The following is a 23,489-nucleotide window of genomic DNA, read 5'->3' as shown; positions in this document are numbered from 1 at the left end:
TGTGTGGATGATAGATGATAGATTGATGATAGATAGACAGAACATGCTCAGAGTGATACAGAACTGAACCCTTTATATGTTTACTCAGATTCAAAAGCCAGTGGTATCTGTGGAGTTAGCTCCCTGAGAAATGTATATAAAACTGTAGCTAAACTTTGATAAAGCATGTTTTAAATCAAGCCCTGAGTTATGGGTAATTACTTCTATTAATATAAAATGTTATGCCTTAACATTGAACATTTTATTTTATAGTACATACATTTGCATCTTTTGAATGGAATTGTTTGCTATATTTCATATTTTTGAAGGGTGCATTAAATCTTGAATTTGAGGGAATCTATAATGCAGAAAACAATAGTATAAAACCATTCGCTTTGAAGAACAGGCATTTTTTTTCACTCCCACCCCCCTTTAGATCCTATACCATTCCTAGTTTTCAGCCAAGGAACTGCCATCTATAGAATAGATATAGAAGGAACCAATCACCAAAGACTTGTAGCTGATGTTGGTTTATCAGCATTAATTGATTTCCATTATGAAGAAGAACATCTTTATTGGGTGGACAAGGAAAAACATCTTCTCCAACGTATACATTTGGATGGCTCAGATCAAGAGGTAATGAAATAATAATTTTCAAAATTCCTCCTGATAGTATATAAGAAGGGACATTTTTACCAAGAGAGTATCTCTGTGTTTTCTTGGAAATGCAGTGATATGGTGACACAGTTTGTCTTGGGGGTTGATGAAGTTAATGCAGTTTATATGGACTACCTCATGATTTTTCCCTATTATAAATATCCTATTTTAAACTTGAGGAAAGAAGAAGGAAGTTAGTGTCTATATTAGGGTTTTGCAAATTTTTCTTCAAGAACTTGGTGAAACTTCTGTGAGCGACCAAGGGCAAACAACAACCAAAAATGGTCACTCAAATGTGGCCAATTTTCTGTCTCTAGAGCAGTGTTTCTCACTCTTAGCAAGTTTAAGATGTGTGGATTTCAATTCCCAGAATTTCCCAGCCAGCATGGGAATTGATCCATACATCTTAAACTTGCTGATGTTGAGAAACACTGCATTAGAACTTTGCTTCTTGATCAGGGGTTCTGGGACTTTTTTTTTTTTTTTCTGTGATTCTGTGGCCTGAAAAAGTTTGAAACCTCCTGGTCTAGGTCACTAAGTAGTACATTTTACTAGTTCCTTTACTATGTATGATGTCATATGTAGTATACAGTATAACCTTTATTTTGCACATAATAGAGGCTCAGTTTTTAAAAATTTAATAGCCCATTTGTCATGCCTTAGTTAGGCTGCAATCCTGTGGTTCATGGAATTGTGTCCCAAGACTCCAAGTTAGATAAAGGGGAAAGAGATCCATGGACAGAGGCAGTCCCTCTTTTCAAGTTACCTTGCGGTGGGAATGGAAAGTTCCAACGGTGTCATTTCAGTGTGGCAATGACAAAACTAAACATTCTAGAGATGTTTAGTGGCTGAATCAAGGAAGTTTTGCATTCACCTGATTCTAAGTCCTTGGGCTCTCCAAATATATATTCACAATAGGAGTGTGTGGCAGGAGACGTGGGCCAGTGGGAGACAAAGACTGGAGAAAGATGAAAGATGGCCTGTGTTCTTGGATTTTGCATATCCCACCACCAAGAGTTGTCAGCCCAAAGCATGAAAGGTTTTATAAAAGTACAAAAAACAAACAACCCCTCAGATTTGCACTTCAGGAGTGATAGTTTATGTAGTCCTTGGGTTGGTTTTCCTTCTTCTGTTAAATTTAATAATAAATGCCTAAAGACATCTCCTTAAATTTTAATCCAAGGAAGCTTTCATCATAATGAACTGTACAACTCATTATCTAGTTAAGGTTCATGAGTTTCAATGCCTTAATAGTGATAGCCAAAGGATTGGTTGCCTTTTAGTATAACAATTTAGTTTTTGTGTGTGGATGTGCTTATGTTACAGACCATTTGCTCCATAAAAAAGGACGTTACTGGATTTGCAATAGATTGGATAAATCGAGGCATTTATTTGGCTCACTCCCAAATAATTGAGGCAATCAGCTTGGATGGAAACCATTCCCGAATCCTTATAAGGGACAATCACAATCCTACAAGTATTGCAGTTGATCCAAGTCAAAGGTATTTCCACCAGATATAGTCACTGCAGAAGCAAAACTCAAAGTTTAAATGGCATACAGTAATGGTTTGGAGAAAATGTGATGGGAAAATGAGCCCAATATTTCCCCTCTTCCCTTATATGTTCAGCTTAGTAAGTAAATGCCTGGTTTAATCAAACCATAATTTGCTTTTATATCTGTCATACAGTGATTTCAGGAAGCCTGTAATCTGAGGATTGCAGATATGTTTCTGCATATTGCAAGTACTGTAAACCACCTTGTATTTTGACAATAAGAAAGGTGCAGAAATATTTTTGGTAATTAATAATTAAGCCCTAGGATGAAAGCAAAATAAAGAATACTAGATAATGAATTAGTTAATAAAAGAATCTATGACCTTTTCAGTTGCTTGGATAATTGTAGAAGCAGTGATGATCATTGTTCTTATTGGCAGGTTTTTATTTTGGTCTACTGAAGGGACTTTTGATAGCATCTATCGAGCAGATCTGGATGGGAAAAAGAGATGGAGAGTTCTAAGGAGCACAGAAAAAATCAAAACCATTTCCCTGGACTTTATCAATGTGAAGCTGTTCTGGATACAGCATGATGCCATTAATGAAATTTCATATTTTGGAACCTGTGACTACAATGGTCATTTTATCCATCTATACAGACAAATGGGACGGTATGTTTATGGCTATACAGTAAAATGGCAAACAGTTAAAAAAAAAATCTATGGGTGTAGACTTTTGCCAAGGTGTTGAAGTGGATGAGTAGCTATCCCTCGTAATGTTGTTGCATTCATCCTCCTTCTTCTGAACCTTTTGCAGTTCTGTGTACATGGAAGTAGTAAGAACTCTGACAGTAATGCTGGTTAGTTTTATGGGAAGAAGCCTGTTCTGTTCCTAATATTTGTCACAGCACCTGAACCTCCAAACAGAAATTTTAATACTTTTAAGGTTCATGAGATGAAATTAAAATCAATGATTCATAAAAAAGCATTTTGACTGTACTGCTAAAGAGGTTTTTACGACACAATGAAATGGTAAAGAAGAGAGTCATGATCCCAACATACCATAATTTGTAGGCATTAGATAACAAGACTTTTGTCTGAAGGATTGTCCATATTCATATAGTACCCCTGATCAAGATACTACCTCCAGAGTTAACACAGAGTAAACCTCTGTGCAAAAGACTGTGTGATTACTAATGGCTTGGTCAAATGGGTTATCATCCCAGCCACCTCTGTCACTTTCTGCATTTAAAAAAAAAAAAACTTTTGGAAAAAAATCGGTGGTGGCTCAGGGATTGCAGGTGGAGTTGGAGGAGTATTGCCCATCCATGTTTCTTTTCACATTCTACACTTTCCATTGTGACATAGAGGCATGAAATGAGAAATGAATGGAGAGACAGAATTCCTAAAGCAGTCCTATGTTTTCAAGGCCACTCTAGAACTTTGTTTCTGTGCTGACAGAAGAGGGTAAATCTTCTTTTTATTCAAACAACATGATGACCAGGGAAAGTTTAGCTCTAAAAATCCCTTGGAGTATGATGAACTAAAACTAATTCCTTGTAAGCCTTGTGACTGGGTTTAGCTGTTTATGTGACACACTTACCGCATGTCCTTCAAAGAGGGCCAAAGTTAAGTATTGTATAAAGCTGCAAGGAGGGGGAAAAAAAAAACAGATTCCTTGCCAAAAGTGCATATTATCCAGAGTTAACTAAAAGACTCTATTCCTAAATATGAGAAAGTTAGCTCCGCTTTTGCTACTTTGAATTAAATGGGAAAAGTTACTTGTAAAATCCCACAGATTCCAAAGAAATGTTATACAAATATTTCTATTCTAAACCAGTGTTTCTCAACCTTGGCAACTTTAAGACGCATGGACTTCAACTCCCAGAATTCGCCAGCCAGCCATGCATCCATGGCTGTTCTCCAAGGCTGGCTGGGGAATTCTGGGAGTTGAAGTCCATGCGTCTTAAAGTTGCCAAGGCTGAGAAACACTGTTCTAAACTGTCATGCTATCCTGATAATGCGTCTTCCTTATCTTGAGCACGAGCAACTTAATAAACTGATGCAACTACTTGTTTTATTTCTCTACAGAAATCAAGCTTATGACATATTTCTCTTTGGTGACGATATGTACTATTCTGACTCAAGGACTGGAACTATTCGGAGAGCCAGTAAATACACTGGAAAGGATATTGTTGTAATTAACCTGCAACAACAATTTCCTCAACCTACTGAGATAGTGGTAGTACATCCATTAAAACAGATTGGCAAAAGGATGGATTCTAAAGGACTTGGTAATTTTACTTATCCCAATAAGGAAAGGTTTTGTTCCAAAATGTAATGTTTCTTACAGCAAACATAATTATTGTTTATTTTTCTGTAACAAAATTTCAAAACAAAAAGAGAATATAAAATATTAGAACGACAGTTACGCTAAATACTAAAATAATAAATATGGCAATAATTTAACAATTAAAAGTCTGGTAAAAGAGATGTGTCTTTACAGATTTTTAAATGTGGGGTGGGGTGGGGTGCTAAGCTCCTGAAGGTATGTCCACCCTGGGAGTAATGCTGGAGAAGATGGCCCTGTGGCAGCAGGGACATTTTCAGCAGGGATTCTCCTGCAGATCTTAACAACTTGACAGATGTATAATATGAAAAGCAGTCATTTAAGTAGTTTGGCATTATGGGTTTAAAGGTTGGTATTAAGAGTCTAAATTTGGATCAGTATTAGCAACCAGTGTAGAGTCTTCAATACTGGTATCAAATGGCCTCTTTACCCTGTACCAATTAGCTCAAATTGCTTACTTTACACCACCTACATTTTCTGACCAATTTTCAAGGGTAGCCCATGTTGACCATATTGCAGTAGATAGCGTATTTTGGCATCCAGTGCTGTCCCCTGCAGAAGACTTATAAATGGGGAGATGATAGGGCTTTGCCTGGGTGAATGCAAAGAAATTTAAGGTACTGTGGGTAGCATTGTTCAATCTTTACTTGTAAATAACAGATGAGTGGATTTTTATTTCTTTATTAGATTTATATCCCATCTTTTCTCCAGGAGTTAAAGGCAATGTATATAGGACTCTCATGACTTTTTTCAAAAGACAGCCTGTCATGTAGGTTGGGCTGAATGATACTCACTGTGCGTAGATGTAAGGAAGAGCACTGACATTAGGTGATGAGTTACTAATCTGTATTGGAGGCTAATGCAAACCATTGGCTTAAGTTTAGAAGTCAAGTCACTCACAGCCTAATCTGAGCTCAGCTGGTGCTTGTTAGGGAAAAGAAGCCTTTCAGTGTACATGTTTCTGTTGTGGGCCACGGGGAGACAATAATATTATAATTGCTGGCAGTGAAGGGGCAGGAGTCCTGAGTAAGTAAGTGAGTCTGTCTGACTGACTGAAAGCTGCATGAATATTATTTCACTGATATGAAATAACACACATGTACATGCTTGCTCTGGTATTTTCTCTTTATATGCTAACAGACTTTTAAGAATCAGGTTCCTGATTTAAACCAGATTACTTCCAGTACATCTCTCTGTTTTCCCTTCCAATTCTATTTCCATGCTATTAGTGCTGAGTTATTTCCCAGTGGCTGATTTTCCCCAGACTGTGATACAGCTGACCTTCTTACCTGCTTTCTCTTCTCTTTCCTTGAGTTCCACATATATTGTACAATATCATATAATGTTGAGATTTAATCATTTTCTGTGGTTTTTTCCCCCTTAATAATGTATTACCATTTAAAGCATACTATTTGTTGGCTGCAATCCATTGATTCTCTTTCCAGCAAAATAAACTGAAGAATAGAAATATGGAGGTCATGTTGTCCTCATCTCAAGCTTCTTTTTTCTTTTTTTCTCCTTCTAAGTGCCTCTTTGTAAAGCAGCTTTATAAGGAGCTTAGGTTTCCCAGTTCAGATGAACTCTTTAGTCTTTGCATTTGCCTTATTCAGTTTATCCGACCAGACTAATTAATCATACAAATGAGATTTACAAGGAGGCCTTACAGCAAGGGAAACCTCAGGATAAAATCATGTAAACTCTATGTCCTGCAGAGGCTAAATCATTATGTGCTAAGAATAAAAATGCACAATTGAACATTGTTATAACAAGGAAATTACAGCAGTTTTCACTTACAGTGCAGAAATAGTTTTAATGGTTAAATGTTTGCTTGACTCAAATTTGGGTTAATGCTTGCAAGCTTTTTTTCTTCCAACCTAGATTAGTGCTTTGTCTCTTGTTATGCTGGTCTATGACCATAATAAAGCTTTGATTTGATTTGTCTCTTGCAGGTCCTATTTTGGTGCCTCCCCCTCCCCTGGTTTTTTTTGTTTGTTTGTTTTTTGTTTTGCCTCTGCACATTACTTTGTCTTTGGGAGGACAAGGTAGAGCTGTCTTGTTATTCACAGACCCCAAACCACACTGTCTATGTGTTGTGAGATTAAGAAGTTTTTGTCAAGCTTTCAAGGACTCCACAGTTCAACCATGAGCTACATATATTCTCTTCTATTGGAGTAGCATGATTGATTATCCAGAAATAAGTATATATTACATGCAGATATTAGCAAAACTGTCCACTGTAATTACTCTGAATTGGGATAATGTTTAACAGTTTAATCTACAGTATATTATATTTTCTTGACTCTTTGGCATCAAGACAGAGAAATTGAAAACATACAAATCTGTCTTTGAAAATGTTTTGACCCAAATCTGGTTATTAACTAAACCTTTCCTTGTTTTGCTAATGAGCATGAATAATTAAGAATCAGAAACTAAAAGGACAGACCAGTACTTTAGTTAGAAAAGCATTTTTCATTCTGAATTGCAGTGACTGATCTTTGGAGGGTATAAGAATCATATGATGTCAATAGCTAAGCCAAGTTTCCTTCAATCTATCCAGAATTCACATATTGATCTAGTTTTTGTCTTTACATTGCAGAATATTTCTGTAGCATGGGTTCTTTATCTAATTCAAGATATCTGAAGTTGCCTATAACATTAATTACTGTTACTGCTGTTAAGAACTCACAAGCATATGTAACCTAATTGTTTATGTATTTTTAAATCCATCAGATGTCAATGAATGTGCATTATGGAATCATGGCTGTACTTTGGGCTGTGTGAATGTTCCTGGATCCTATTATTGCACATGCCCAGAAGGTTTTATTCTCTTGTCTGATAAGAAAACATGCTATGGTAAGTAGCACTGTACTACTTTTGCCAAACTTTTCAAATAATTTCTTCTGATGCTCCTGATGTGTATTTGACAGCCAAATTACTGATCTGTCAAATTGTCAAAATTCTATAGATGAGCTGCGGTTTGTCATCAAGTCATAGACGTCGCATTAATTTTCCATATATCAATAAAATATATATAATAGGATTCTCCTTCTTTTGGATCATCATACAGTGGGTAAAATAAGAAAGAATATGTTATCTATCTCATAAGCATAAGAGGAGAATTCATTGAACTTTGTGGACAAGAGACACAGTTTACCTGAATCCGCAGGGCCTATCACATATTGTAATAAAAAGCATGAAGAGAAGTTAGAACTCAGAATCCCTTTTTTCTGCATGCTTTATATTCATCTGAATCTTCGCACAGACCTTTCTTGCATTCAAAATGTTTGCAAGATAAAGGCAAGGCCAATAGGTACAATCTCTTTCTTTTCTCATGTATACATACATTTACTGAATGTGAACGTGTCTTCTTAATTGGGCTATTGTATATCTCTGTGTAATCTCAGACTTAAGTGAGCAATTTTTTGTCTGAAATCATTGCTATGTGAAAATCATTAAATTGTTTCTCATGAGGCAAGCTCTACTATCTTCTGCTTTCCTTTAACTAAGGACTAGCAGTTTTGAAGAGATGGGATCCTGACCCAGCAGGGATATGTGTGGAGGCATAAAAGGTAATGTCAAGGTGCTTTGCTGACTAGGGCACATGTTAAGGGCACTCTGCCCATTCTGCATATGGCACTCTACTGGCAGGGAAGCCTAGAGAAATGCAGAGCTTGTACCCCAGCCCACCATGACAGTTGCTAGGACTAGGTGTCTCATTCTGTCTAATAGTAAAGCCAGCCCTAGATACATATTCTCAGTCTTCAGAAATATATGTAATCATTGAAAGTAAAAATATAAATTTTTCCATTTTCAAGAAGAAGGAGAGTAATGTTTTTATTAAAAGGCCTACCTGGCAGCATTTAGACCGCATGAGTCTGTCAAGGGCAACTTATGCCCCTAGATCATTTCTTTCTCTTTTTTTGATAGAGTCTCTGGAGTGCTAGATAATGGGAATGCTATGGAGATGGAATATCTTGATTTCAGTAAACCACTTAATGAAGTTTTGTATGATATGTATTGTCGAAGGCTTTCATGGCCGGAATACGATGGCTGGTGTGGGTCTTAGCAGTTAGTCCTCAGCAGCCACTCGTCAACAACTCAATAGAAAAAACCCTGCCTAACCCCCAGGAAGTTACACACATATATCGATACCAAAACAAGCAGCCACTCGTTAACCCAACACCCACCCCCCACTTCAGGCACCCTCACTGATCTCTATAAATACCCACAACAGGGTCACATCATCCTGGGCACAGAGAGAACTGCTCCTGTCTGTGCTCCTGCCCTCTGAAGATGCCGGTCACAGATGCTGGCGAAACGTTAGGAAACAAAACTTCCAGAACATGGCCACACAGCCCGGAAGATCCACACCAGCCATTTTGTATGATAGCTCTGCTTGTGGAGGCAAGATTGTAAAATGTGTGTTGGAACTACTGCTACTATTGTTAGGTGGATCAGCACCAGCTTAAGCAGTCATAGTTACTGTTTCCATGCAAATGACTCCATTTAGGTCTGTGCCATTTAATATTCTAAAAATGACTTAGATAAAAATGCAAAGGGATTGCTGATGAAATCTGAAGATAAGAAAGGGTGCCACTATTGCAGATAAGTCAAGATTCAGAAATATCTTGACAGGCTGGAAGAACAGGTTGAAATTATTATATTCAAAGTCTGGCTTTAAGTATAAGAAACTAAAGTCAAAAGTATAAGATGGGGTGAGGCTAGCTTACTGTAGTACATTTAAAGAAGATCTAGATATCTTATTGGAGAATGTAGTTGCTAGAAAAGCTAATGCAAAACATAGTGTCAAGGTCACAGGAAATAAGAAACTTCCATTTTATTCTGCATTAGAATATCATGTTCAACTCCAAGCATCATCTTTTAAGAAAGATTGACAAATGAGTGCATCCAGAGAAAAGCGACTAAGACGAACAGCTGAAACAGCTGGAGAAAAAAGATTAAGGGAGACATGATCGCAGTAGTCCAATATCTGAAAGGCTATCATGCAGAAGACACAGCAGAGCCATTTGCTATTGCTTCAGAAGGGGAACTCAAATGAATGGAAATTGTGTAGAAGCAGATTTTTGCAAAATAGTAAGCGACTTTTTGTAATAGTAAGAGCTACTAATCAGTACAACAGACTGCATTGGAAAGGGAGCTTTCCTCTGATGGAATTCCTTAAGCCAGGGATGGGCAGTTCACAACAGCACCACTTTTTGCAGTCTGCAAATATTGGGAGTACAATTTCCTGCTAAAATCTCAATTAAGCCTTCAGTTACTCTTAGTACAGGTAAGCTGCAAAAAGGTTTACGTAGAGGACAAATTGCTCCCACCCATTTGTTTCATCTTGCAACATCATTACTCTGCCCTGGTGTTTTTCTCCTTACAAAAATTGGCCCCAGCGACTCATGATTTAAGCAGAAGCTGAACTGCTAACTGAGAATGATCTTAGCAGTGTATAGCATTGCAAATCTTGTACTGTGCAGAGGCTTTGATTAGATGATCTCTGAAACTCTTTCTATGGTTCCAGATTTTATACCTTTTAGTTCTATAAAAGTATATTTGTTTTGCCTGGTTTCCTATCAAAGATAGAAACTCGTTTTTTTGCCCCAGTTATGGATGTCAAAATAGTTATTTGGGGCATCTACTTATATTGTTTGGGAGAAATACATACTTCCCACTTCTTATTTTGGCCAAAACCTAGGGATCATTAGTAGAGAATATACTCTTAGATTCATTTATTTTCAGGGATGACTAGGAGAGAAACCATGAAGAGATAATACAATCTCTTGTGTAAATCAAAGTTGGGGTACTTTTGGCTGTTCACTCTTGCTGAATTACAGCTCCCAGAGTTCTACTTAGTAAGGCCAAAGCTGAAATATTCTGGGAATTGCAGGGCTGCAACATCTGGAGAGACTCTGGTTCCCCTCCCTGAGGTAGATAATACCAAATATAGATGAACCAATTCAAAATAAGTTCCTTATAGGCTCTCTTTTTAAACTATATGTTACAGTAAAGATATAACATATATCTGCCAGTGATTATATTTTCTTTCTTCAATCCATAAAGCTTTACATGAGGTATGAATATTAGAGACAAGTGAGGAAGAGGTTTTGATTTTAATTGTAGCCTGTTTACTTACCTGTGAGTAAAGAAAAAGTAGATAAACAGTTTGACTTACAGCATGTAAGGACCTGTAGACCATGCCTTGAACAATAGATCCTTTCCAATACTATAGTCAGTATCTGAGCCTCACAGCATCTTGAATAAAATTAAGAGAATATAGTTGGTTTTAATGCAGATTTGTAAGTGATCTTTCTATTGAGCAGTGAACAAAACAAGTCTTTTATGAATGAATGGGAGATGACACAGAACAACACAAGAATTATTTTACTTGCTTCCCTACTTGAATCAACCAATTCTATGAAAATAGTAGTCTAAAACCTAGTCTGTGACTTAATCAGAATTAAGTACTCTATAGTTAAGATGGTGCAATTAGAACTGTTTTCTTAGATAACAAGATGCTTTTTATTATGTTCTGTTGAAATGAATGGCTATCTACCATGGATTCCAGAAAACAGCTGTAGGAAACTCTAATTTGTTCCAGTCTGTGCCTGCAGATGTTTCCATATGGTACTTTGAATACTGGAAGAAAACAAATAGAAGCATGACATAAAGCACTGTAGGAAGATATCAAAAGTTACTCTTTTACCTGGCTTCGTAGCAGTAGAAATAGTTGATTTCGTATTGATTACATGGGATAAGAAATACAAAGCAGATTAGGTAAATATTTTTGCTAGTTAAAATTTGTCAGGATAAGGTTACGCAAGCTCACCAGGATTACAGAATTTGTCCATTACAGCCTGATGATAAATTCTGCATCTCTAAGAATTAAGATTGAAAAATGAAAGTGTGGTTGACTTATTCACCAAAGAGCGCTCATCCTCAAAATTACACCACTGCATTCTGGTTTCTGTTTACCCATCCCAGATATTCCATATCTTTTCACCACGCCCTAAATTTTGCTTCTGTTGCTCCACGGGATTCTAATATGGGGATGTATCAACTGCAGCTACCGGGATATATTGTGAAATATATTGTGAAACAGTTTGGTAGAAGATTATCTAGGGATATAGTGAGATGGACAAAAGCTGAGTTTTCTGAATCTCTTCATTATCAGTGCAAATAATGGATGGACATTTTCCCTTGGGCAAACTGCTGGATGAACGAGGGCATTATTCTTTTTTTCATGTAGTGCATGAAATTTAAATTTAAAATGCGCAATTTAAGCCTCCAGGCCTTGTGTGCTCCCCAGAGCCCATACAGTAATTGTGGCCAAATTGTAATTTTTGATGTGAGAGAAGTGGGAAATTATCCATATTGATTATTCTTAAAAATTAAATGGGAAGTTACCATGGTGAAAAGCAGAGGGCCAGCCTTCAAGCACAGTATTTCTTTCTAAGAATGCTTTTTGGCTGCACATGATGACAACGTGCAAAATATCTGAAAGTGGAGCTTCGCAAAATACGTTCGTGTGAACAAGGCACCTTTCTTCCAAAATCTTAAAACAACCATGTCCTTTACAAGGTTTGTGTGTTTCCTGTGAAAACTGTCCTCGTCTCCACATGCATTATGTACCCGGCCACTTGGCTTCACCGGCAGTATGTTAGCCCTGCGAGGTAGTCCAGAGAAGAAACACAGCCGGGAGTACAAGCAAGACTGAAAGTATTTCTCCCCTCCTTTCTTTTTACTCTCTGGAAAACTAGGGAGGGTCCCTTCTGAAATGTTTCCCATGCCATCCTCCGTTCTGTGGGCTGCGATATCTTTTGCATGCTGGTTGTCCAGTCTGTGGCTCTCCCTCCTGTCTCCCAAGGTCATTCCCACAGTCCCATGTTGCTTGTGCATATGCACACATGCACATACGTAGACAACCAGGGAGACCATTAGCAGCTGAGTAAGCTTTGTAAAGTAGCTGGCTACTATAATACTGCGAAGAGGGGTTTCATGTTTCCTAACGCACTTTGAGAAGTACTGCTTCCAAATGCTTTGCATCGCCCTAAAAATGATAAGAGAAGTGAAGTCCAATATTCTGTTCAAAAGTATGAGCAAAAAAAAAAAAAAAGCCAGAGAAAGCATCCTGGGAGGACAGAGGGAATGATGAGAAGCAACAGGTCAATTTGCTTCTGGTAAATGAGTCTTTTGTAACTGTCCATACCCAGAGTAGCAGCCTTTTGGTAGCAGTGCCTGTAAAATGCTCTCAAAATTCAAAGTATGCTCCCTAACCCAAATTGCTTGGGGATCCCATCCCAAGACTTCTAATTCAAATAACTTTGAGGGCTTTTTAAAAAAAAATTAAGTTTTTAACAATTTTTAAAGAAAGTTACACCAGTGGTTAGCAGTCAGGGAAACAAATGGAAGGGAAGGGGAGAATGCAACACTGAAAAGTTTTTCCATGATGTTTTTACTCATGGAATAAAATGAGTAAAATAAAATAAAATCTAATAACTTTATTAGTTATTTTTTTAACTTGGGATTGGTTTTTTTTGTATTCTGGAAATATTAACATTCTGTCAATTATCTTTTTCCGTCACATACACACACACATGCACACACCTTCTCTGGAGAAGCCTTTACCCAACTAGGTTCCTCTATTTGGCTTTAGAAATTGGAAATTCATTAATTAAAAACAACAACTATCAAGCTTGTCTGGAAGCAATACTTCTTGGCCCATGACATAAATACTGGAAGCAGTGGAGGAAAATAATTCTGTGTACTCTCAGAGATATAACACATAACAAGCAGCCTGTATTTAACTCTGCCTTATATTCCTCCAAGTTATTATTTCTATCAATTTTTAAAAACATTTCCTCTTTATTTTAACACATTGCAGAACTAATTTCCTGTACAAGCAGTTATATTCACTGTAGCTATGATTGTGGACAAACACCTGAAGGGCCTATTTGCTTTTGTCCTGAAGGATCAGTTCTCCAAGTAGATGGAAGAACATGTACAGGTAAATAAATATATTTGTTTTTCAGTGCTGATGCTGAAAATGTTGCTATTGATGACAATTGCTAGATGTTGAATCAGGTTAATATTTTATATCTGATAATTAACAGCATTTAACATTTGTATTGTACTTCAGCTTTCTCTAGCCTGGTGTCGAACCAACCTGGCACTGGAACTGTTAGATTAATTCCCATAATCCTGAGTTAAACTGGCTATGCTGTATAGGACTTGTAGAAGCACAACACATCTAGAAGAGTCCAAGACTGGAAAAACAAGAGTGTTTAAACCATTTCCTTTACATTATTTCAGTAAAAACAGCAGCTTGAACCTAGTTGCCATGGAGTGGGGGTGGGGGAATCAAAGACACAATATCTTTATTAGGCCAAGTGAAAATTAGGTCAAACTAAAATAGTTGCCGGCTTTCAAGAACTCTTGAATAGATAAGATGGCTAGAAGACAGAAAAAGAAGAAGGGAATGAAAAATGTGTGCTACAGAAATATTCTGCAATGTAAAGACATTAGTTTTTAGATGGAATAAGGGAGATCTTGAGATATACAGGTACAGAGTGTTAGTTGCTAGGAGTTCTCAGAAAGCCTTCTAAGAGACAGAAACAAACATTTTTATAAGCTATCCATTGTTTGGAATATAAATTCTACTATTAGGTATTTTAGTGTATCTGTACAGTAATGAACAGTAATGAAACTACTTCGTGAGATATTCAGATCTCATGATCGGTGAAAAATAGAAGAGATATCAAGCATGCTGTTGTAATATTAACAAAACAGGAGATAATTTAAGCTCCCACATTAGGTAGCAAAATTGGGAAGAATTATCTAAGGATGGGAAGGAACTATCTAATGCTGACTGAGAAATCTGGGAGTTGTGGTCAACTGAATCTGAAGGACACTAGGTTGGAGGAGGCTGGTCTAAATTGCACTGTTACAAATGTTTGAAATAATATATCCCTATTATCCATTACTGAACCATATCAATTTCTGCCCAAGACAGACAACTTAGGAAGTAAAATTCCTTTTCACGGGACTTGGAAGATTCTTCTGTTATTGATGTCCTGGTGGGACACAGTGAGGTAGAGAGGGTTCTTACTCCCACCTCTATCCACGCTGGTAATCCCTAAATAAATAACTACCAGCCATAGTCTAGCTAGAGATCATCTCTAAACGGTATTTATCATAGTGCTTAATGAAGCTTAGCAGAGTGTACCATGCTATTTCATGTCAATCTAAGAGCAGTGACTTTAGTTATAAAGATCAGCTTTTTAAAAGTGAATCTATTCTAGGTTGTACATCTCCTGATAATGGTGGATGTAGCCAGATCTGTACATCTCTGAGTCCAGCAACTTGGGAATGTGGTTGTTTTCCTGGCTATTATCTCCAGGAGGACAAAAGACATTGTGCTGCTTTAAGTAAGTATCATGATCTTTGTGTTCATCCTCACATCCTTCTAACTGAGGCATGGAAATGGCCTGCAAACTACTTTTAAAAGACATGTACTGGTGTCATTTAGGGTTTTCTCTCTTCTCTCACACAATTTTTGCCACATAAACAATCTGTGAATCTTCCTTGAAGATACATGGATGACATTGTCAGGGGCTAGGATCTTCCTGCCTCCTATTGGCCAGTTTAAGCTGATGCTGGCACAACCCTTCTATCAGTCACAGGACACTGATCCACGGACATTTTGGCAGGGGTTGCAGGATGGTCTAGACATGTGCTTTTTGTAGATGCATCTATCTGTGTAATGCTTGACTGGTGTTTCTGGTTGTTCTGAAATAAGCTGCTCCAGCACATGGTGCACTTTGCTAAAATGTATATAGCCCGATATAAGAATGAATGGAACTTAAAGAGATCTAGGTAAGATCTTCCTTATTTGCTCTTCTGTCAATATAAGTGGGGGCTGCTATACCCCATGGACACCCTTGATGAGACAGGATGAAAAGCATAGTTAAGCAAGAGAGCTCAGCTTAATGTGGGAAGCACTATTGAGTGACAAGTTGGGGTTTAATGGAAGACTGAAATTAATAGGTTTTTTTTTTTTTTGCTAAGGAGACATTTACACTTATATTTATATTCCATTTATATTTATTATGAAGTTCTATTTTTTTAACCAATTATTAAGAGCCATATTGTATATCTCCAGAGCAGGAAGCCCACCACAAGTAATTCTTCTCCTGGAAAACCAAAATGGAAGTTCAGTATGTAACAATATTCATCCACCTGTTTTGAAAGATATAAGCAACTGCCACAGTTGGCATATTCATTGGCAGGTTATAATCTTGGTTATTTATAATAATTTTGTAATTAATGTAATTTGTGATTAGTGCCAAGTAAGGATTTGAAATGAGAAGAAAAGAGGGAAAGCATATACCACAACTTGCTTCTTTTCATTAAAGGTTTTTATCTACAGACTGTTGAAGTAGAAGGGTTAACCTGCAACTACATTTGTTACAAACAGGACCCAAGCCTTTTCTGTTGTTTGCAAACAGTCAAGATATCCGTAGCATTGCTTTTGATGGGACAGAATACTCAAGTATCCTTGCCTGGCAGATGGGAGTAGTCTTAGCTCTGGACTATGACCCGGTGGAAAATAAGGTAAAGCTTTTTTTTTTTTTTTTAGAGAGAAAGGATTTCAGAATATTGCAAGGATCAATGCTCTTAAGCTTTTGCATTTTAACTGCTTAGTTCCTGGTACTCCATGATATGGATTTTTTTTCCTTTTATTTTTGTAAATGTGTCCTTTTATAAATTTTAATTGTATATTTATGTGTTGTGAGCCACCCAGAGTCCCTCACTGGGGGGAGATGGGCAGGGACAAGTTTAATTCATACATACATACATACATATGGATAAACTGCTCCTTATCACTACAGGTCTCAGAATGAGTGACGTGGGCTTCCTAAAACAACGAACACTTGTCAGCAGTTATATGCTAACATGAAATATCAGTCATATCTATACTTTCCACATTTGTTTTAAAGATACTAAATGATTCCCTCTATTGATATTCAGGCATGCCTTCGGTGGTTATGCACCTTGATTAAACCCTATCTGTGCTCATGAGGGGAGTTTGGAAGAAACACAAGTTTGGCAGAAGTACAAAACACAATCTTAACGTTGTAAATAGTTGAATTATTTTTGGCGCAAATAAATGTCATTAATGTGAAAAGTTGTGAGAAAAAGGAATTCTATCCCCGACTAAGAAGTGCAGTAATCATCTACAAGCCATCTGTTTCCTCATTACAGATATATTTTGCCCATACAGACCTGAAGTGGATAGAGAGATCTGATCTGGATGGCACCAATCGTGAAAAAGTTGTTTGTGACGCAAGTGAGAGACCAGAAGGGTTAGCGCTGGATTGGATTAATCGTAAATTGTTCTGGACTGACCCGGGGTACGCTTTTTGCATAGATACCGTGGGATACCTGCTGCTAGTAAAAAAGATGGTGGTAAATAAACAACTGGCCAAAAAAAGAGAGACTAATTGAAATCTCTCTGAAATGGCAGCATGCATTAGAGCTCTTAAGACTAGCCCCAGCAGAAAGACTGAGGGATAAAACAGTCTTGTAGAGACCCTTTGCTGAACAATATGCTAATCAGAAGCACTCACGTAAAGCAATTTCTTTATTGAACGGTGAATGTATATCCTTCTGAAAAAAGCAAGAATCCAAGGAACGGGAAAAAAGCACACACACAATCAATTGTGTCTTCAGTCTGAGGTGCCATTTTTTATTCACTTAACACAGTGTTGTCCAAACTTGGCCACTTTAAGATGAGTGGACTTCAACTCCCAGAATTCCCCAGCCAGCATGGCTGGCTGGGGAATTCTGGGAGTTGAAGTTCACTCATCTTAAAGTGGCCAAGTTTGGACAACACTGACTTAACAGGTCTCTCTTCCAGGTTTTCCACATACAAAGGGAACACTTTTTATTATATCAGCAAAGCCATCAAAAATAAATGCTGCTGTTTTTCCTAAGAAACAGAATAGCCATTGCTGTATTTGCATATAGTAATAATTGGTTTAGAGAGCCAGTTTGGTGTAGGGGTTAAGGCATCAGGCTAGGAACCAGGAGACTGGGAGTTCTAGTCCCACCTTAGGCACAAAGCCAGCTGGGTGACCTTGGGCCAGTCACTCTATCTCAGCCCTAGGAAAGAGGCAATGGCAAACCACTTCTGAAAAACCTTAACAAGAAAACTGCAGGGACTAGTCCAGGCAGTTGCCAGGAGCCAAAAACTGACTTGAAGGCACACACACAATAACTGGTGCTTTTCATGAAGTTACTGGTTTTATTCATAATTTATAGATGTGTGGTTGTTTCTATTCTTAGTCTTACTCAATTCTTACTCAGTTTACAATCCCTGTTAGTAGGAGAAGGCAGGACGGAGGGAAGGACATCTTTAACATATTTAATTAATATCATGGTGTGAGAGAATCAGCTGGAAGGAGGCAAGTGATGAAATAAAGTTACTGCAATAAGAAATCCCTATCTGTGTGTATACTTTGCAGGAAATCTAGCATTGAAAGTAGTAATCTAAATGGAATGCAGAGAAAAATAATCATCCAGGAGAAGGAGTCTTATCCTCAAGGAATTGCTGTTCATCCATTTACCAAGTAAGACATCAAGTCAAATTTGTGTCCAAACTGGTATTGGACTCCCATGAATAAAATATGTGAAACTATTCTTCAGATTCAAGATTTGGCACTTTTTCTTTTTTGCTGAGTGTATTGATCGCCATTTTTCCCAAGGATGTCACAAAAAACTTACCTATAAAGTTTCCTGTGCAGAGTTTTTGCAGCTACAGTTATTGAACATGCAGATCCAATGGCACTAACTCTTCAACATCTCATGAACTACTGACCACAAAGGATAAATAGAGTGTAGATAAAGAGTTAAGGATTTACTCTATGTTCCCTCTTTGTTCATCACTCTGCCTGCCCTTTGTTTAAGCGATTGGTCATCTGAGGTCATTTCCTTCTGCCTTTCTTCCTAGGCAGACATGCATAGAGCACATGCCCTTTGACTCTTCTCCAGCTAAGAAGTAGCTAGCTAGATGCCTGACTTTTTCCTATCCCCATATGGTATTTCCTGTAAATAAATCTCCTTTCTGTTGTAGTCATAAACCTAGCAGTTGTCCAATGACTTGTGCTTATTTTAATCATGGTTGAGGGATCAAAGATGGATTTTAAAATACAAAATGATTACCTATGAATATTGTTCATATATTACCCTGACCTATACAGATTTTTATGTATTCTTTGTACTGCAAGGTGAAAGCAATTTTTTAAAATGCAATGACTTATTCTGTTTTTCTTCAATAAAGGGAACTGTTTTGGACAGACCTAGGGATCAAGCCACATATTGAAAAGTCTACTTTGCAAGGCTCAGAGCGTGTCGTTATAGCAAATTCAGGCTTACTTTGGCCCAGTGGAATAACTATTGATTACTCTGATGACAAGTTGTACTGGTGTGATGCAAAAATGTCTGTTATTGAAACTGCAAATCTGGATGGTTCTAGTCGGCGAATACTTACACAGAATGATGTAGGTGAGGCTTTTGGATCGATAGTTTTCTGTCCAATAATGCACATATCAAAATGTCAATGAAAGAGTAACCTGAGGACCCCTAATTTTTTTTTTAACCACTTATCATGCAGTGCAGCTCCAGAAAATTGTTAGGGTCCCAGTGATGAAAGCAGCAAGTTCCTGCAAATATCCATGATAGTCAGCTCTATATTTGTTTGTTGGTCACCAATCCATATTGCATTACTTTTCTGGCCTGATTCCATCTTGCTCCAAGATGAGGTTCAGGTAGCCATGTGAAAATGAAGAAGCAGAAAGCAGTTTTTTTGAGTGGGAAGCAGGAAAGTGTTAAAGCAATTATATCTGGACTCTTGCTCTGCAGAGCAAATAGCATTAGGCCCCGTTGTTACACCTGGTCCCCATCCCAATGTATGTTTTGTTCTGACAAGTCAACAGGGCACCAGCTTAGGGAGAGAGCTTAACAAAGGGATTCTGTGTGTGTGTGTGTGTGTGTCTGTGTGTGTTGCCTCTGCTCTTTTTTGCTGACTTTCTTGAAGTTTTGTGTGTTATTTGCACAGAAATGTGAACAAATCTTGAAAAATGGAAGTATGCCCATGAAGGGAAGAAAGTATTTATAGAAAGTAGTACTTTTTTTTCCTGTTTAGTCCTACTGTTAATAGCTAAATATGACTGTAATGATCTTTATTGCAGCACTACTGCCATCTAGTGCCATTCCTGCCACTGATGGCACTGAAAGGATGCCTGTGTGGAGGACAGATCTTTTAAGGAGAATTGGTCTTGAGATTTAGTGTTGCTGTCCTTTGCTTTACGACCTGCAAAGGTCATAAATGCGAGAATTGGTTCAAAGTTACATTTTCATCACCGCCACAAATGCGAATGGTTGTTAAATGGAGACTACCTGTATCACTACTACTATCCTGATTTTGTGCTCTTAGGGCTTTCAGTTCTGCCAAAATCATCAGAAGTCATAAAACCCTAGAAGATTGGGACTTTTTAGATAAAAGTAAATAAATGACTGATAGACTGGCAGTACAAAAGAATGTTCTGGCCTACAAATAGCAATTTGTACTATTTAAAGTCAATTAAACATGAGCTAGAACCATTTTTCTAGTGGAACAAGTTGCCAGTGAGTTGACAGCTTTAAGCCTTGGACAGATTATTCTTGCCTAATGTTACTGATGACCACTAGGTGATACAAAGTCTCCATGTATTGTTGAACATTCCTACTTTTATCCACCAAAGTTGTAACAATGATGACATTTGCAGTCCAATACCATATGAAGGACCACATGTTCTTCCCTCTGCATCTAATACAGATTAATGAATGTGCTTTAGGCAAGAGTCAGATCTAGGAATTTAAAGGATTCTGCCTCTAATCTGCGATCTATGACAAGGAGGTGCAACTTCTAGCAGCTAACAGACTATGATGTGTAGGGTACATCTAAGGCTGTAGTCCCAAAGTGGACGGGGCTACGAGCCTTTAAGGGTTGTTCAGTGTCAGGCCCAGCCCAAGAACAATGGTGAAACAGTCCAGTTGAGTTCAGTTCCTTTATTTGCTTATACCATATAGACAGAGTCTTGCCAGACTAAATCTATTCTACTGCAACTAGTGGATATACCCCGGGAGATTCTAGGGAGTGGCTACCCTGAACCTCTTATATTTCCCATCTGCACCTCCAGACTGTGTTGTCTTTTGTCTCCTTTCCCTTCCCGGAATGCACCCCTTCCTTCTTGATAGCCTTGCTCTCTGCTTCTGTCCTCCACATCACCCTCCTCTTCGTAGATACATTCCATCACATCCAGGGGTTTTAAGGGATTAAATGTTGTTCCTTAGCTGCCCAACTTCAAAAGATGTCCCCTCTAAAAAAAGTCAGGTTTTGGTCTCATCTATTCTGGGGTGATGCTGAGACAATCCATGCAATCCCTGGATCACAGGTTTTTAATCTTGATCTGCAGTGTTCGGAATAGAAACGTATTGGGTGCATATTAATTGATGTTTTACTCATTGCATGTATACAGCGGAACTATCAATAATCTATATGCCTATTTTCTAGGCCACCCATATGGCATAACAGTTTTTGAGGACCACATTTGGTTATCTGACTGGACTAGGCCTTCATTACTGAGAATAGACAAAAAAAATGGCCTCAAGAAGGTACGCCTTGGAGGAAACATGCTGAGGCCCTCTTCACTGCTTGTGGTTCATCCTTTAGCCAAACCAGGTATACTTCAAGTGTGATGTACTTTAATCTTTTTCTGATTAGTTCTCTCTCAGGACTTATTAGAGGTTCCAACATGTCAGAAGCAATGCTGTAAATAGTGATAATAAAACTGAATTGTAATGGATTTGATTATGTAGCAAAACCTGCCCCAATAATCAATTAAAAATTTTTTTTAAAGAAAAATATTCTGATTGTCATGATTATTACAGAAATATGTATATATTAAGCAAAGTAATTCTTTGCAGCTATTACTGGTATATTTTGTCAGCGACAATATATTTCGTTTTTGTTTTAATTTGGCAGTTGAATATATTACAAGCTATCTACAGTTCTTCAGTTATTCTGAAGTAATGCAGGGCAGCGATGTATATCACCCTATTATTTTTACCCTTTCAGGCCGTATCTCTACATCCAAGGAAGATGTGTCAGGAAAGAAAATGTTTGCACTGGAAATATCCTTCCAGCGTCTTCTGAGTAACAGCGAATATGACAATAGCAGCAAGGATAACTGGGAGAAGCAACAGACACTGACTGCTGAAATTGTGGTGTCTAGTAAAGATTGCCTTTTCCTATTTCATAATGGCAGGAGGAGAGTCAGTGTCCTCAGTGACTGGCAAAATGGCTGACAGGGACTAAAGAAGCATTTCTGCAGTTTATGGGAATGGCTTTATGATCGTGTGCCGTTGGAGCATAAAAACGTGCCTTATACTAACTTAAAGTCCATATGATTCTAAAGTGGGTGGTTAAACAGTGTGCAGCAACTGGCCTCATGACAAATATTATTTCTTTATTTATTTTGCAACATTTGTAGCCTGCCTCAATCCAAATGGACTCTGGTCATGGTACAAAAAGTTTATAAAGAAAAAAGTACTAAATACTGGCTAGCAATATATTAAATTAATTTAAGGACTGAATGCCCACTGGAACAATACTGTTCTGTCTAATATGCAAAATGCAAATAGGAGAGAGGCTATCCATTCCTTGGAAGGAGAGGGAATTCCATAGAAAGGGGTCTGCCATTGAGAAGGCTTGTCCATGTTTCCTGCAAGTAGGGGGTAGATGGATATAGTTTGAAAAGCTAGCTTTAGTGAATTTGTTCATAGCAATTTGCTACTCTGTGTGCATAAATTATGGACAACTATAGAATGATGTATTTCTTTATCATTATTTTGTGCCACAGACCAGGACGACTGTACATCATTGGGTTGTGATCTCAATTCCCAATGCATTGCACATCAGAATGGTGCTATGTGTGAGTGCCAGAGAGGATTCATTATGGAAGGTCAACTGTGCTATGGTAATTTCATCTGGCAGATTACAGAATAATATTAATATGGAATATATTTGGTTTCATCTTGGGTTATCATTCTGAGATCACAAAGGTACCCATACTACCATGCCAGTGCCTTCAAGCCCTCGCCCCTACCCACCCTGCATACAAACATAGTAAGGAACACAGCAACTATAGATTAAGGTTTAAGCGTAGTGTGTGTTTTTTTTAATTTTAATATGCTTTCATGTTAGGTTTATCCTTTTATTTAGTTTGCTAAAAGAGAATAAATTATCCCTGACACTCAGGACAATCAACATTTGGAGGTCCAAGATCATATTCGAAACCAGTGTACAGTTGTTAGTAGTGTAGCAAGTTCAATAAACAAATACATTCATACACATAGTGAGTGTGGTTCATTAAAGCAGATCTGATTCATTATATTTATAACCTGCCTTCTCACCAGGAATTTAAGGCAGCCTACATGATTCTCCCCAACCTTATTTTATCTTCACAACCCTTCTGTGAAATAGGATTTAACTCAGGTGAAACTTCTTTCATGTATAGTCTCCCAGTTTTCAATACTTTTTATCCTGTAGATGTCGATGAATGCATTCTTAACAAAGAACGGTGCAATCAGAGCTGGTCAAGGTGTATCAACACTGAAGGAAGCTACTTCTGTGAGTGCCTTTTGGGTTATACTGAAGATGGGCTTCATTGTTCTGGTGAGTTATTGAGACGAAGGATGTTCCTCCAGTCATTCTGAATAATTTCTCCATCCTACATAGAGGGATTTTTATGGCAAACTTCTAAACTTGATTATTTATTTATTTATCTTACTTATTATATATATTTATCATATTTATATGCCGCCCATCTCACAGAAATGTGACTCTAGGCGGCATACAATAAAACCATAAAAAACAATAATTACAAAGATACTCTAAAATT

The 23,489-nt window shown here is 37.7% G+C and overlaps 1 protein-coding gene across 1 annotated transcript in view; it reads left to right on the top strand.

Annotated features, from left to right (window-relative positions):
- Positions 1 to 23,489, top strand: part of EGF (epidermal growth factor) — a 44,886-nt gene that overhangs the window by 7,763 nt on the left and 13,634 nt on the right. The window contains exons 3-17 of the mRNA XM_088133268.1: positions 416 to 615; positions 1,963 to 2,138; positions 2,571 to 2,801; positions 4,221 to 4,423; positions 7,210 to 7,332; positions 13,370 to 13,492; positions 14,787 to 14,912; positions 15,962 to 16,098; positions 16,750 to 16,898; positions 18,012 to 18,116; positions 18,827 to 19,050; positions 21,101 to 21,268; positions 21,665 to 21,820; positions 22,449 to 22,565; positions 23,138 to 23,263. Coding sequence (XP_087989394.1) covers positions 416 to 615; positions 1,963 to 2,138; positions 2,571 to 2,801; positions 4,221 to 4,423; positions 7,210 to 7,332; positions 13,370 to 13,492; positions 14,787 to 14,912; positions 15,962 to 16,098; positions 16,750 to 16,898; positions 18,012 to 18,116; positions 18,827 to 19,050; positions 21,101 to 21,268; positions 21,665 to 21,820; positions 22,449 to 22,565; positions 23,138 to 23,263 — 2,364 coding nt within the window. The remainder of the gene's footprint in view (positions 1 to 415; positions 616 to 1,962; positions 2,139 to 2,570; positions 2,802 to 4,220; positions 4,424 to 7,209; positions 7,333 to 13,369; positions 13,493 to 14,786; positions 14,913 to 15,961; positions 16,099 to 16,749; positions 16,899 to 18,011; positions 18,117 to 18,826; positions 19,051 to 21,100; positions 21,269 to 21,664; positions 21,821 to 22,448; positions 22,566 to 23,137; positions 23,264 to 23,489) is intronic.

The sequence above is a fragment of the Python bivittatus genome, unplaced genomic scaffold (assembly GCF_059951505.1).
Source record: "Python bivittatus isolate LINGU-HERP-01145 unplaced genomic scaffold, Pbiv_v1 ctg000070_np1212, whole genome shotgun sequence".
Classification (NCBI taxonomy): domain Eukaryota; kingdom Metazoa; phylum Chordata; class Lepidosauria; order Squamata; family Pythonidae; genus Python; species Python bivittatus.
Note: the sequence above shows the minus strand (reverse complement) of the source record. Positions and strands in the feature narration are given on the sequence as shown.